We start from the raw sequence: 16,038 nt of genomic DNA, 5'->3' as shown, positions 1-16,038 counted from the left end.
CTCGTAATTTCAGTTTGGCACTCGTGTAGCAGCAATAACAGCGAATACCGATGACACTACCGGCAGCAACCACTGATGGAGAAATGGTTTTTATTTCGATTTTACGTGTTTAATCACACTATTTTCGTGCGCTCTTTTACCATAAAACTCAGCGAGCGAAACAAACTGAGCACAAGTGCATCATGGCTTTTTTATATTTTATTTTTGGTTGCAATCGTTGAATTGGTGCCGGTCGCAAATCGATGAATGGTGAATTAATTGTTTGTTGCACTATTCGGCTGCTCTAGAGCCGCCACTTGGTGGCTGTTGTGCGTTTTCAACTGGGAGCTTCAGCTCTCTGCACAAAATTTCCTGTTTATTGCGCTGCCGACGTCATGGTGAGCGTCGTCGCCTCAGTCGTTGGTGGCGTTGGCGTTGAGGCGTTACAGTGTAGCTGAACTTTTGGGTTGTAGACACACGTGTTTTATTTTTTCGTTTGTATATGTATTAAGTATAAACTTCATCCGCATATAACATTAGCCAGACAAGCAAAAGTGTAATTTGAAGTGGGTGTGCAAATTTCTATAATGGAATGATGATTAACAGCGTAAAGAAATTCATTCAGACTGGGTTGAACCGGCACACTCATAAAATAACCACTTGTGATTTGTAAAAAATATGTTTTGTTGATTAGAGATACTGATTTATTAATTTTATAATTTATTACAAGCTTCGAAGGTTTTTTAAATTTTTACTAATCATTAGTGAAAACTTTTTTCCTTTAATATTTGATTTTTTTTAATATAGGTAAATAATATTAATATGTATTAAGAGTATTTAAATAATTTTGTAACCTTATTCATATGTTTTGTAGGCTCTGTAAAGTATCAACCCTAAAGCTTATAAAAATAGATTTTAAACGTAAAAAATATTTATTGTGAGATTAAATTTAAAAAATATAGAGATAATTTGTGAAATATTTACGTACAATGAATATTATTTTCACTTAACAGCTGTTTTGAAAAGCTTTAAGGAGAAAAACGAAACGAATATATTTGCAAAATAATATAATTTAATACTCTTATGTTAATATTTGACTATAATACTTAAATTTGTTTTTTTCTACTTATATTTTTAAACGTAAATATTTACCTTATATATAAGAATATAAGTCCAATTGGAAGTACCATAATATACGACTATATCAACACAGCTTTCTCGCAGGACAAACCAAAGTAAGAATATAGATACATATATTTTTATTTGAATATTTAAAGAAATCATTTAATTTAATTCGTTGTAAAAAAAAATCTTTCATATTTGATAAGTTCTAAACATGCTGACCATTCGTTAGGCCGGGACAATGTGGATTCCGAGTTAAGCGTCCCGGGCTTAGAAATTAAAAAAAAATCCATTGCATAAAATTGTGTTGTTCTCTCACCTATTATATGTCGCGATTTTCAGTGAATTATAATATGGAAAAAATCGATGACTAAAATAAACCGTCCCGGATTTTGCCGGGAAAAGGGGTCACCTAATTCTAAACCCATATTCCTGATCATATAATCTGATTTGTCTTCTTTAACACACATATGTATCTATCATCTCCTTGATATAATTCTGTTTTAAATATTTTATTTTATATTTCCTTGCGCTGGCACTTATATTTATATATACAGATTTATACAGCTACATGACATTTAGAACTGAAATTTATCGTACTAAAAAAAAAACTAATAATTTATGAGTCATAAACAACGTTGCTTGTGGGCAATTTAAATAACGCAAAATTTTAACTAATATGTAGTCAAAATGAAAATTTATTGATAATTTATACAAAACTAGAAGACCCCGCTCATGCCTTGACGTGATTGTTTGGAAAGTTAGAGCCGCACACGTTAACAATTTAACGAAAACTGGATCGAAACCAATTTCTCACTCTCAGCATAATTTGACTTGGATCTACCAACATGATCCTAAATTGAAACAAGAACGTTTACAATGGACTGAAGCTGGTTGTTCAGCTCCAAAGCAGGTGAAATCACAACGATCAGCAAAGAAGATTATGGCGTCAGTTTTTTGGGGTGCAAAGAGAATTTTTTTGATTGATTATCTGCAGAAAGGTAAAACAATTAACTCTGACTATTATTGCAGCCTTTTGGATCAGCTGGATGAAAAAATTCGTGAGAAAAAACCTGGTTTGCAGCACAAAAAAATTATTTTTCATCAAGACAATGCACCTGACAAAATTCAACGAATTAAAGTACGAATTGCTAGAGCATCCATCGTATTCACTAGGTTTAGCTCCCAGCGACTACCACCTCTTCAGAAACCTGAAACAATTCCTCGTGGAAAGCATTTTTCATCGAATGTAGAAGCTATTACAGCCATAGACGGGTATTTTGCAGAGCTGCCGGAAAGTAATTATAGGAATGGCATAAAATTATTGGAGGATCATTGGAACAAGTGTATTGAAGTTAAGGGAGATTATATTAAATAAAAAAAATATATTTCGTACCAAAAACATTATTTTTCATTTCGAGCGCAGAAACTTTACAACCAACCTGTACAAGTATATTATTTAACACGACGAATAAATAAACGTTTCCCAAGTACACAATCACAAACTTCAACGATTACGATAATATGATATGTGAGCCGTAATGTAAATCAGCACCGCCTTACACATAACTTACCAACTGTACATTGTAACATAGTTATAGTTTATAACGGTGCAGGAGGAGAGCAGAAGAGGGCGCGTTAGGTGCTGTGACTCGGACGCTCTGCGTCTATAACTATTAAAAAAGCCATTAAAATTTGTTCAACAAAAATATTTTACCACTGGCAGGAAACGAAAAAAAAATTGGAAAATAGTATGCACCAGTTTTTTTTAAAATATCTTTTGATATTATTTTATATTATATATTACTAGATTTGTATATAATGACTAACTCAATTCAATTCTTATTCTGTGTGAATAAGCTAATATGTATATCTTGAAAATAAATTTTTGTCAATTAAAACAATAATAATTTCTTAATATAAAATAAGTAATGAATAATCTTATGCGCATACTGACATAACATTCCTGAATTAGAACCGGCTACTCTTGAACTTATTTACTATTGCATTATATTTCCTTTCTAAGTTGTGCTCCATTTATTTAATAATGCATTATTCTCATTATATTCATACGAATATACAATAAAAACTAGTTTTGGAAAAGTGCCGTTATTACATTTTTAATTTGTATTATATTTAATTACCTTTATTGTAATTTGATATACAAAATGTCAGACAGTATAATTTTATATTTAATTATTCGTTTTTTACATAATCGCTAAGTAAATCAGTTCACGTTATTATGTATTTACTCTTTAATTATAGTTTGTTGCATAGTCGTTTTATTTTAAAGTAAAACTTATACAAATTCCCATAACATTCGTTGAATGTTATTTTATTTGCAAACGTTTAGATAGCGACGTTATACTCGTGATTCAAGTCACTTGAAATAATACCAACGTAAATATTTAAACTTGTTCCAGCACACTTCGAACCAATGATTAAATGAAAAAGTCACTCATACGCACCGTGTGCTCTATTTGAATAATGCTGTGAACTATGAACGTGTGCGTGTCTGTATACAGGAAAGGCAAATAACATAAATTCTTAAAACTTGAAAATATTTCGCGTTCTAAAACTGCATCATGGCTACTACAAATACAACAATTGAATATCTTTATTTCTTACTACACGTTGAATTTATTTCGCGTTCCACAAGTAATTTAAAAAACAATTGAGGACAATTAGTAATTACTAACGGAACATCCTATAAAACAAGCTAATAAAAATATGCACAACTACATGCGCGCCTATAAAAATACAAATAAATTGAAACATAACTGAAAACACCTCAGCTTTTGCCACGCTAATCAGAAATACATACATACACACATTTATGATCTTCAAGTTCACATTTTGTAGCGATGATCGCTATCGGTGCTTCTAACTAACACACATTTATACACATACATGCAATGACACGTTCTCACAAGCCTTTGCGGCGCTGCTGTGCGTTGATTATTTGGCGTCTCGTGCGCCAACGGCGTCGCCAATTAAATTTGTCACTTATATTCGCATAACAATGGTTGAACTTAGCTCTGACGTTGGCGCCGGCCTCTGCTGCTATCAGTTTTCAATTCATTATCGCATCACGCCGTCTCCATCGTTGCAGTTAACGTGGCTGCGCCGCGCGTACGTATTTACATAAATATATCTATGTAGGTGTGCGTATGTGTACAACGACCGATACGATTGGCTTTACCCTGTAATAAAAACTGCTGTTCGTTCTTCGGCATCCAACGACCGCATATCGAGTAACGGTCTGTGCCACAAGCATTGCGAAATTCCGTGAAAATACATATGTTTGTATATATGTATGTAGATAAGAGTGTAGAGCAATGGTGAGTCAGTTTTTACCGGCTTTTGTCAGTTCAAACCAGTATGTCGTCTCTCGACTCTATACAGTTTGTAATAAAACATACCATTAAGAGGGTGTATACCGACATATAAATTTATTGATATTCTGGCTGGTTGAATGTGCATACAACTGTAAATATTTATGAATTTCGGTGAAGATGTTGTGGCAACGCCGACAGTGGACATTTTTTTTTTACTAAAATAGTTGAAATAAAAATTGACTATTTTAAAATCTAAGACGCTTTTGCTAACACACAAAAATATTTAAAAATTATTTACAGTGTGGCAATAATATTCATACACATATAATACACATTTTATTATATTGTATCTTCCAAAGTCTGCATTTTGCGTCATAGCCATAAATAAAACTCTGATATATCTCGCAAGTTACTTAATGTCTATGAATTTTGTCGTCTTGCAGACGCTTTTAATGTTGTTAACATTGTTTAATCTATTTGTTGATTATTTAAAATGCAGACATTTGACTGAAAATACGCACTTCACTTGTTATGATCGTAAAATGAATCAGCAAATATCAGTAAGGTTTGGTTATAACTGGTAATAATAGCAGAGAACGGAAATGAATTCATTGATTCTCTGATAATAGCGTAAGGCGGCTAGGCTGCTTAACAATATATTTAGCATGGTTTTAGGCGCTAGATGTTCTCTATATTTAATTTGTTACATGATTTATAAATTTATAGTTTTTTATAGAGTTGGTTTGATTAACAATTTCGTCATAATCCAACAAAAAGTTATTGCTTTTGATTGTTATTCTGTTATACTGCTATTTTTGGTTTCAAAAACTATTATTTATTTGCTAAATTAGTAAGGAAATGAATTATTTTCAATCTTAAATTGGATATATAACGTCTGATCGAACTAATATACAAAACTTAATTTATTTAGAAAAGTTTATAATATAATTAAATTAAATATTTTTAGTGTTTGTGTTTTAATATATTATCTCTCTCAAAAACTCAACACTTATAATTACAATGCCTTTAAAAAACAATTTCTAAACAATATTATACAAATATATATCAATACCTGCTCATAAACTTGCTATCTCAAAAATAAATTATATATATTAATTTTGTTATTTTTTTTCAAAGTTCGTTAGTGTAAATATGTTTGCTTGTATGAAATGATGTTCACACTTAAATATTTTACTTCGCCTTATCATCTCAAGCTTTAGGCGAGACACAAACCCAAAGCTAAGTGAACAAACTGACTCCAAGAAAATGAAAACTACATAGAATAGTATTTCATTGAAAGTTTTAATTAAAAACGATCTACTGCCAATGTTTTTATGACTTTAAGAGCTAACTATATATTATATATAGCTTTAATTCAAAATAAAACATTTTTGCCAGGCAGCAGTCGGCATTTTTATTAACGAATAGCACGGAAAGCAAAGCGTGCTTTCTTCGCTTTGTTGTTAAAGTTTGATTTGTCAACAAAGCGTGGAAAGTTGTATGTGAATGGGCTATAAGTTCTATTCATATGAAAGGGATAAACCTTAAGGCTCTTCTACCTTCGCGGTTTGGAAAAACTAATTTTTTTTGCATATTTCTAATGTAGGTTTAGCTAGAAACAGACCCTATAAAGGTTTAATCGAAAACATGTTGGCATTCGAGTTATCGCGCTCTGAGCCCCGCCGGTTAATAGTTACATTTTATCATTTATCTATAAACGCGATTCCCAAAAGTAGGGGTTTAAATTTTGGCACAATTCTAAAAAAATTAAAAAAAAATTTGGGAAATATTACTGATTCAACACACATCTCGCTATGCTTAGACATGAGATTTTTTGATTTTGAAATGCAATCGCTGTCATTTAGTTTTTGAAATATTCAATTTATCTTTGGGTAGTCATATTATGGCTTATAAACAACGAGTAAAAAATGTTGATTTAATTTCAAGGTCCTGAAGCTGAAAGCAAAGAAGCCGACTACGTTGAGTCAAGGGCAGATATTTGTAAAAAAGTAGGCCCGAAATTGGAGCGCGAAGGTAAACGATCCCTTAAAAAACTTATAGAAATTTTAACAGATATCTCTAGTATCGCACTGGGGTAATTAACCAATGATTTATTTGGATTTCAGGAAATTATGAAGACTTGTTCATATCGCTATTGGCCTATTTGTTATAACACATATTTGGTATTCATAAAGTACAGATCAACATTGAGTTCACACGGCAGCACTTTTAATAACACTGTGTTTTGTTACAGAAGAATTACAATTCTTTTCAAAAAACCATTAGTGACGAATATAATTCATTTAGAAAATAAAAAAATACAATATGAAGCTCTTGCAAAATTAGAAAAAACCGTTCTTCTTGCAAAGAACTCTCTGAACGGAATTTTTATGATAAACCTCACTGAATATTTTTAAATAAATTTATTCAACTACAAATTTCTCATATTTTGTATACATATATAATTTTTATTTAATTTACAATATTGTTACAAGCTAAATTTCAAAACCAAATTGCTTTAAAACAGCAATCACTTAAAACTACTTACTACGAGACCTAACTAAGTAAAAGGATAAGTATGATAAGTATTATGATTTTCCTGTGGACATAATACTTTCAGTGCTAACACAACTATCAGGTATGCTGTAATTCACAATCAGACTTATCAGGCAACAATTTTTAAAAAACTAAGCACTAAAACATGCACTTCTTTCGAATAATAAATTCGCAATTCTCCTGTATCTTTTCAACGGCAGACGATTTTATACTTCAGTTCCCCGTCATGGAGACCAGGCTGGTGCGACGCCAAGACTGTTGCTTCCCGCTTCGTTTGCCCGGTTTAGTAATGAGAAAACCGAGAAAGCCACTCAATATCAAAGACACACCCGAAACGATAAAGGCGGTTTCGCAGTGATGACTTAATAGCGCACCAAAAACATTGGCGCCGACAACGCTGCCCAAGCGACCCATCATCAGCGATATACAAACAGCCATTGCTCTGTGGAGTACAAGAAAACACAGAAAATATAAATATATGTGGCTATACAGTAAGTCGTATAAATATTATTAATTACCTCAATCTTGTGGGATATAAATCGACGGTAGCCGCGCTTAAAACATTAATGCCCAAACCACAAAGCAGTAAAGCCACATACAGATATATGGCAACCATGGGTATATCGACGTATGTTGCAGCTATACCACAAACGCCACAGGCACCTAGGCACACAACTGTGAGTAGAAATAATTTTTTTTTTTAATAAATTTCAAAATTAACTTTAAATAGAGTAGAACTTACAAAGTATGATGCATTTGCCCACTTTATTGATGATACCGCCAATGAGAGCAAAACCCACGGCGTAAAGCACCTCCAAAACCAAAGAATGTTCATATGTCGAGATCTCCAACTTTTCATTGCATTGCGACGCTGCTAGTGTCACGCCATCACTGACAGCGGTGGCATGTGCGCTCTCTGACTTAAAAATGCTCTCCTGTTTGCTGTACACCACTTGGCACATATAAGTACGATTGCCGGGATTGTCGTTCAAAAACTCTGCGACACTGTTGAGAATGTGTGGGAACCACATGTACATGCCATTCGAAGTCACGAATATCCAAAATTGTATAGAACAGATGAGTATCGTGGTGCGCATGTACTCGCGATTGAAGAGCGGCTGTGTTTGATCCCACATAGAGCGAAGTAGAGCAACAACGGGATTTGAAATACCTTCACGTTTGATTTTCGGGCACATTGCACTGTCAATGTCTTCAACGACATGAGAAACCTAAACGAATGTGGGGAAAAAATAAATTGAAGACTCGCAAAAATTAATGTTAATGGCATACACTCACCGGATATTCATCACGTGGTCTGCGGGTATTCACATGGAACATTGTCTGCAATATCTCGAGTGTCTTATCGTCGTGGCCCTGACTGAGCAAGAATTTCGGGCTCTCTGGTATCTTGTACAAGGCTAAGCCACACAACAAACCGGGTATGCCACAAACAACCATGAAGAACCGCCAAGGCTTGTAGGTGATACCCAAGTAGGGAATCACAAATCGCCATTCCTGATTAATAACCAACCAAGCAATGCAGGGCATCAGCATTGAACCAACCCCGAATATGAACGCTGAACCCATAATGGCGCGTGAACGGTTCTTGGCTGTGTGGAATTCTCCCAAAAACGCATAAATCGTCGCAGAACCGCCGGAAATGCTGCATAAGCAGAAATTAAACGATTATTTCAAAAATTCATATATGAATATCTACTTACCAGAAGCCATTAATGTAGCGTAATATGACCATTAACCAGAAATTTGTTGCAAAACTTGAAAGCACCGTCACCACAAATCCTAACAGCAATGTTGGGCGTATTATATTTCTGCGACCGGTGGTATCCGCCAGGAAACCCCAGAGATGAGAGCTGCTAATAATGCCCGCAAATCCGATTGCGCTTAGTATGCCACGCTCCTGTATGGTCAAGTTCAGATCGCATTGTGAGACAGGCAACACGAAGCTGATGCCGAGTGTTTCGAGCAGCACATTAGCCAGTATCAAACCGGATATCAATATGAGTAAATAATTGAACTTGCCAAATGCTTAAAAGAAATATTTGCGGTATAACAAAACATATATACTAATTTAACTTACTGAACTATGTTTTTGTTTATTAATATTTTTTTTTCTTTTTAATATTTACTTAAAAATGTTTTGTACACTTACTCGTCGCTTCCAAAGCAGTCTCAAAATATTCAGCGCCTTTGCCAGGTTCAGGCATACTGGCGATGACATTGCCACCCTCGATTGTGGCAATCGTCAGTTTCGCACTCTCTGCTGAAAATGTAGAAATGACAACAAAAAATTGTTTTTTAATAATTTTAATTTTTTTGTTAATATTAATATTTATATCATTTTATATTGATTATGATAATATAAGCGATGTTTAGTTACATCACTTTACTATTCCTAACGAATTATATATAAATAATAGAAGTTGTAGAAGTATTTTCTCTCAATAATTTTTTTAATCCTTTTAATTCATCGGTTTTTCTTGATAAAAAAATAATGTGTGTTTATAATAAAAATGCTCAATCACAGCTTAAAATGAAGCTCGGAAATGCCTCGGAAAATTGTTTGCGATTAATTGCATTGACATAAGCGGAATGCGCAATTATAAAATTTTTAGAATTCCTTTCAATTGTCAGAATTACTTTATTAATTCGAAAAGATGAAAACGTGCAGCAGAACGCTATTTAAATGAGTCCAGATGTTTGTTTCAATTTCAATTAATCTCAAGCTTGTCACCTATTGCTTGCTGGCAAAGGCCACGTGCCAGATGAAGAAAACGACTAATCGGCTTTCAAACAATTTAATAGAGCCCTTAGGCATATGCTCTGTATAAACTTTACATTTACATGCATACTATAAGAATATTTGAATTCAGAAGTATATAATGTACATACATATATGATAAACACATCGAGCTAACCACCCAATAAACAAATTAATTCCAATCGATGTCACGTTATGGATCGAAGTTTAAATAGAATGTAATAAATTCCATGCTAATGAACTGCTTCATGTGTGTGATCACAACACTGTACAACATTCGGCTGGGTGTGGCATCAAACCAATTTTTTTCGAGAAATTAAGTCATAAGGAAAAGAGGAATTACTATCTTTATTTGAAGTTAGCCTCCTTATGCTCTAGCTGAGCGAACATGACAAAAGTTTGAACAATTTAAAAATGCTGATTTTGGCATGGAGATGAAGAACGTCGACCAAAAAAGTTTAAAAATAAGAAACATGACTTGATACTCGCAGAATCTTTGGGAGTCACTATAGCAGCAATTTCAAAATGTTTAAAAGCAGCCGGACATAGTCCAAAGCATGGGAGTTGGGTGACATATGAATTGAATCCAAGAGACGTTGGATAATAATTTTGCATAACAGAAATACAGTTTGAACACTACAAAAAATAGTCGTGTTTTCATCGAATTATGAATGGTAATGAAAAATGGATCCAGCTGAAAATCCATGATGCCAAAGTAATGCTCTATATTTGGTGGGATCAGAAGTGCGTGGTAATGGGGCAATATTTTTCCACCATGACAACGCGCCGCTTCATGTTGCAAGACCGTTTAGAAACTATTTTGAAAACAGCGACTGGCCCGCCTTTAATCACAGACCTTGCACTTTTTGAGCACCATCTGTTTCGGTTGATACATAACGCCCTCACCGGAATACGATTCTTATCAGAACAGGGTATCAAAAATTGGCTTAATTCATTCTTGCCTCCAACTTGTCGTCAAAGCAACAACCAGGCTTTTCGATTTATACTAGTTGCTCGTTAGAATCGTCACTATTCATAAAAAGGTGGCAAAAAGCGGAGATTGATTCCAAATTAAAATTCACCAAATGTGTGTATTTCTTAATTAGAACCAGTAATTAGCACCGATATGTTTGTGCTGAGAAGTTCTTCCGAATTGGTGCATTTAATGAGTCCATATGTTGGTTTCAATGCCACAATATTTGCTTACCGATGAGTTTTTATATTTAACAATCAATATAATTTATAATAAATTTTTTATTGAAGTCGTTTAATAAACGAATAACTAGTTCTAAATAAAACAAAAATTGATATACCAAGTAGCCCAATATGTGCAATTATATATATGTATATAACGGTCTTCCAATCATTGCTTTATGGATCATCATATTTTAATTGTTCTATATCAAAACAGATGACATATTTATATATGGTACTTATATGTATGTATATATGTACATAAGAATGCGCATTTGCATAAGTGACGTTCATTTAGCTTTCTCTCGCTTCTTTGTGGATCTTCAGTTAGTCAATTAATTGAGAAGGCATCGACTGCTTTGGCCAAACAAATTAAACGCAATACTTAATTGGATTGTGTTTTTTTTTTTAATTTAAGTGCGCAAAAGTGTGTGGACTATGACTGATCATATTGTATATACACATATGTTAGTACATACATACATATGTTTAAAATTATGATTTTCATGTGAGCATAGAATGTTTGATAATTCTTAACGGAACCCGTCGTTGTGGTGTCACTTTTTATGTATATATTGTAGATAAGAAATAGCACACAATTGATTTTGCAAAGTCTCTCACTTATAAAACAATATTTTGTATATTCATAATTCATATAACAAGCCAATGTAAAATCCAATACAAAAAAAAAACTTAAAAAAAAATGCTTTGTATTTATGTATTTTTATAATCGTTTAACTCAGAATAATGTCAGCCGGTAGTTTGAAGGTCTTTCTATTTGGTATATGGGGGCTAAAGGAATTATTATAAATACATAAAGGAATTATAAACATACAGACATATTATTATCAGAAAAGGATTAACTTCGAGTTTCTATTATACATATATCTTACAGATTGACCGCTATTTTCGATAAAATATTCGCTGTATAAACTGGGGTCCACATTTCGGATCGGGTTGAATGACTTTAGTTCGATTTAGAAAATATTTCGTAATAAGTTGGGGCACCACAAAGACACTATACGTGCTAAGTTTTATCCCGATACATTCATTGGTGCTTGATTTGCATACTCGAAAGAGAAGGAATCAGATTGAATTTAAAATTGTGCTATATAGTGTTAAATAATAAAATTGAATAGTAAAAAAAAACATTTAACTAAATGACACAAATTTAAAACTCACTCACCAATAGGATTCGACATAGAAGAGTGGTACAATACGATTTCAGGAAAGTATCGCAAATTTGTACGAAGTACCTAATCGTATAGCCACCAATAACGATTTAAAGCTTACATGTGATATGCCTATACGCTAATGCCACTTACTACACTCTTTTTTTCCTTTCGGTAAGTAGTAAACACTAATGAAAGCGTGTACGATTACTCGATTACTCAAGCACTAGCTTATTGTGAAGTGTGAGGCGTATGAGTAATTTTTTTGTAGCTCTTGTTTACACACGTAATTCATAAATAGTTGGAATATTTTTTGGTTTCTATCCATACAATGTGTCTTGCCCATTTATTGGTCGTGTAAATTGTAATTCTCAACTAACTAAAAAATAAAGTAAATACAATTGTCGCGTGTGGCGCATTTTTCTTTGATGCGCAGTTTTTTTGGTTGTTGTTTTTTTTTTTAATTCCCCTCTACACACACTTTGAAAGTCTCTTGTAGCTTAAGTACTTGAAATGTATCAAACCATATGCGCCACATTTTATTAAATTTTATTTAATAATTTAGAAATGAGTTCAACTGCATTGCTTGGTGCATCGTTACGAAATTAGTTCATTAGTGAAATAGAAAAAAAAGAATAATGAAATTTGGAATGAAACGTGACGACGATGCCAGTAATTTGCACTAAAGTACATATATGAACCATTGCAGAAGAAACTATTGCTTATTGTTGGTTTATTACTGGTAATTTATATAACTTAGTCCACAACAAACTTTTTACATTTTAGAACAGCGCTATTCTTTGTTGTAAAATAAATGCTTAGTATATCGAAAATCTTTCTGTTAATCCTAAATTAATTAGGCTTCAAAGTAAATACAACTGTGCTAATCGATTACTAGTAAATTTATTTTGTAAGTTTGACTAGCAGTGTAGCTTATTTATATCTCATTGCAAATACATACAAATAAAATTGCACTTTCAAATCACTAGCATATAATTTCTTTAAACATAAATGCAAATAAATATCTGGAAAATTGCAAGTAAACAAAAATATTGCTTTTTTACAACAACACACGTTATCTAATGTCATTTAATGTCGATATACTTCAAAGTAAATTTGCGTCGGTTCCTACGCGTAACCAGCTCCTATTTCATTTTAAACAGCAAATTCGCCAAAATATTATTACTCGTATAACAATACCACTACATGCACATTTATACGCACATACTTATGGAAATTCAAATGTCAACAATGGTGAATCACTGCAAAAAGCGCAGGTCCAAGTACCATACAGTCTTTATAAATATTTGGATGAAAGCGGCAAGTTAAGTTTTATTGCATTTAAATGTGCATGAGATTGCGATATTATTATCTATGTATTCCACGCACTTACATATATACAAATGTATATATATGACATATGTATGATGTGTATACAGTGTACGTTCGTAGATATTAAATAATTGAGGAAAACAACTTTAAAAATGGCTGAAAATACTCCATACTTCACTATTATGGCTTTCTAAGCGGTAAGATTTCTGATTTGAGAGCCTTTAACTATAAAAATTCCGGCATATACATATATATTGAGCCTATCAATAAGAAATTCGTTATTTTTCCAATAGACGGTTTAGTAATTTGTCGAGTTTGATCGTCATCTAAACATAGTTTTGATCGTTCAGGAGCTAAACCTTGCACCAAAAACCGTTTTAAACCATTTAAATAATGCTATGGATATAAAAAGAAACTCAATGTATAGGTGCCACACCCGTTAACACAAGAAACTTAATGGACCGCATATTTATTAACAAATCGTTGCAAAAAAGCAACAAAATCGATTAATTTCTAAAGCCGATCGTTACTAGTGATGAACCATTTTACGTACGACAAGGTTAAGGGTAAATAAAAAGCTATTTATTTTTTCAAATTTTATTTACATTCTCTCAAATGCACTTGTTCACATTAATTGCTCTTGTATTCGGGCACCTCTATTGTTTAACAACAAAAACTTGATTTGATAAAAACCAAGTAATTGTCATAGATACTGAACTCTTAAATATTGCACGTGTTTGCAAATTCTTCAGAAAATAGTTTAACCGCATCTATTAAATTAGAAAACCACCTTTTGTATGGGAAAGAAGAATGTTTGCAATAATTAAGACAAGTAGGAGAAACGTGCAATGATGAACGTGACACTCAACAATTAATTTCATTCTATTGAAAAAAAATCTTTAGCAATGGCATGTTCACAGTAAAAATCTAATAACTTTTTTATTAAATTATCTTTATATACAAATTATTGAATCTATAACCATACTCGTGCGATTTGTCAGTAGATGGCATGATTATTATGCCATCGTTTCAATATTCCGAATATGGGTTGTTAAGCTGCTGTCCTTGTGCGTCTGTTTCAGTATATATCACTCACATGAAGAGTAAACAACAATAATTTTTTGGTCTCAAATATGTCGAGCTTTGTACCAGAAAAGGAGTTTTTAAGAGGAGTTCTTCTTAATTACATTAATAATAAGAAAACCTCAGCAGAAAGTCATCGGATTTTGTTGAAATTTTATGGTTAATATGTTCTAGCTGAGCGAGCACGCAAAAAGTGGGAAGTAGCTTGAAAATAAGTTTTCGAATATACCTGTGCAATGTCAAAAATTAATGTAATCATATATATGTAATATTTCCCCGGCTTTGATCCTTGCAGGTTGCAAGAATATGAAATATTTGGTTACACTAGAACTTAGCCACTCCCTACTTATTTAAATTTAAAATTATTTAATTTTTTTATAGTTATGTCTTTATTATTTTTTTACCTTATAAATATTAATATTAAGTACAAAAAATTTTAATTAAATTATTGAACTAGTTAAAATTAAAGGTATTATATATAAATTATTTTTTTATTTTTAATTAATAAATATTGAAAATAAATTATTAAATACAAAAAATATAATTTTGAATTATTGAATTATTTAAAATTATATAAATATGTGTTCTTACCTGAAGCAGAACTGCTTTGTTTCTCTTTGAATTCACACATTTTTTACGTAAGCTTCAAAATTCACAAATAAAATTATACGAATCAGTAGTCCCTATAAATGGAACAATTTTGCGTAGATCACGATTCAACTAAACTTTCACTCAATACATATATTTTTGCGGAACTCAAAAGTAACTTGAAGAGAATCTAGCCGACAATTCACTTCAACGGCTAAATCACAACTGATATATTAATGCCTGAATCGCACGAAAGGAAGCTTCTAATAATCAGCACAATCAACTTTAATTAATTTTCACTATTACGCCTATATATTGTTACGGTACATACGAATATGTATATGCAAGCCGCAATGAAGTCAGTGAATACGTCAAACGAGATCAGTAGCCGAAGCTCAAAATCAATTATTATATTTATTTAGTAAACGTGACTGAAGTCGCACAAGAAGGCAGTCTAAGCCGATAGCCAAAATGCCAAACCAATTGCAAGATCTCATCTAAACTGACTGATGTTGAACACGATGGACCACAGAGTTTTATACATTCACGGCAGTGGGCCAAATTGACAGCGGCAGTGACGCAGCGACGCCAGTGCTGAACGATTGACAATTTTGTTGATAACAGCAAAGCGAAATGGGAGAGTTGAGAGTAATGCTCAGCAATTACTTACACATACTTACGATTACATTTACAGCTATTGCTATTGTTTCGAGTTAACAAAGACGATCCTGCTTTATTGCCTACCAAATGATAAGTGAAACTTAAACAATTCTATTCTAATTCTATAACTAGCCAATATATTAATATTTACGATGACGGCAGCGTAAGACGTCAAAAGAGGATATAGATATGTACTTACGTATGTAGAACTGGGCCTATATAGTTTAGATGGATC

General features: G+C 32.6%; 1 protein-coding gene across 2 annotated transcripts; it reads right to left on the bottom strand.

Annotated features, from left to right (window-relative positions):
* Window positions 1–6,877: 6,877 nt before the first annotated feature.
* LOC106624736 (niacin transporter NiaP) lies at window positions 6,878–15,669 on the bottom strand. 2 transcript variants are annotated; one of them, XM_036362495.2, is made up of 7 exons: window positions 15,147–15,669; window positions 9,166–9,276; window positions 8,717–9,041; window positions 8,292–8,658; window positions 7,738–8,224; window positions 7,514–7,670; window positions 6,878–7,437 (listed from the first exon to the last, which is right to left on the bottom strand). In XM_036362495.2, exons 1-7 carry the CDS (start codon window positions 15,184–15,186, stop codon window positions 7,209–7,211), a joined length of 1,716 nt encoding a protein of 571 aa, XP_036218388.2. In that variant the 5' UTR covers window positions 15,187–15,669; the 3' UTR covers window positions 6,878–7,208. The 2 variants fall into 2 exon arrangements, with proteins under 2 accessions (XP_036218388.2, XP_036218389.2); XM_036362496.2 differs by having other exon boundaries at window positions 9,166–9,273.
* Window positions 15,670–16,038: the final 369 nt, after the last annotated feature.

The sequence above is a fragment of the Bactrocera oleae genome, chromosome 5, assembly GCF_042242935.1.
Source record: "Bactrocera oleae isolate idBacOlea1 chromosome 5, idBacOlea1, whole genome shotgun sequence".
NCBI lineage: Eukaryota > Metazoa > Arthropoda > Insecta > Diptera > Tephritidae > Bactrocera > Bactrocera oleae.
Note: the sequence above shows the minus strand (reverse complement) of the source record. Positions and strands in the feature narration are given on the sequence as shown.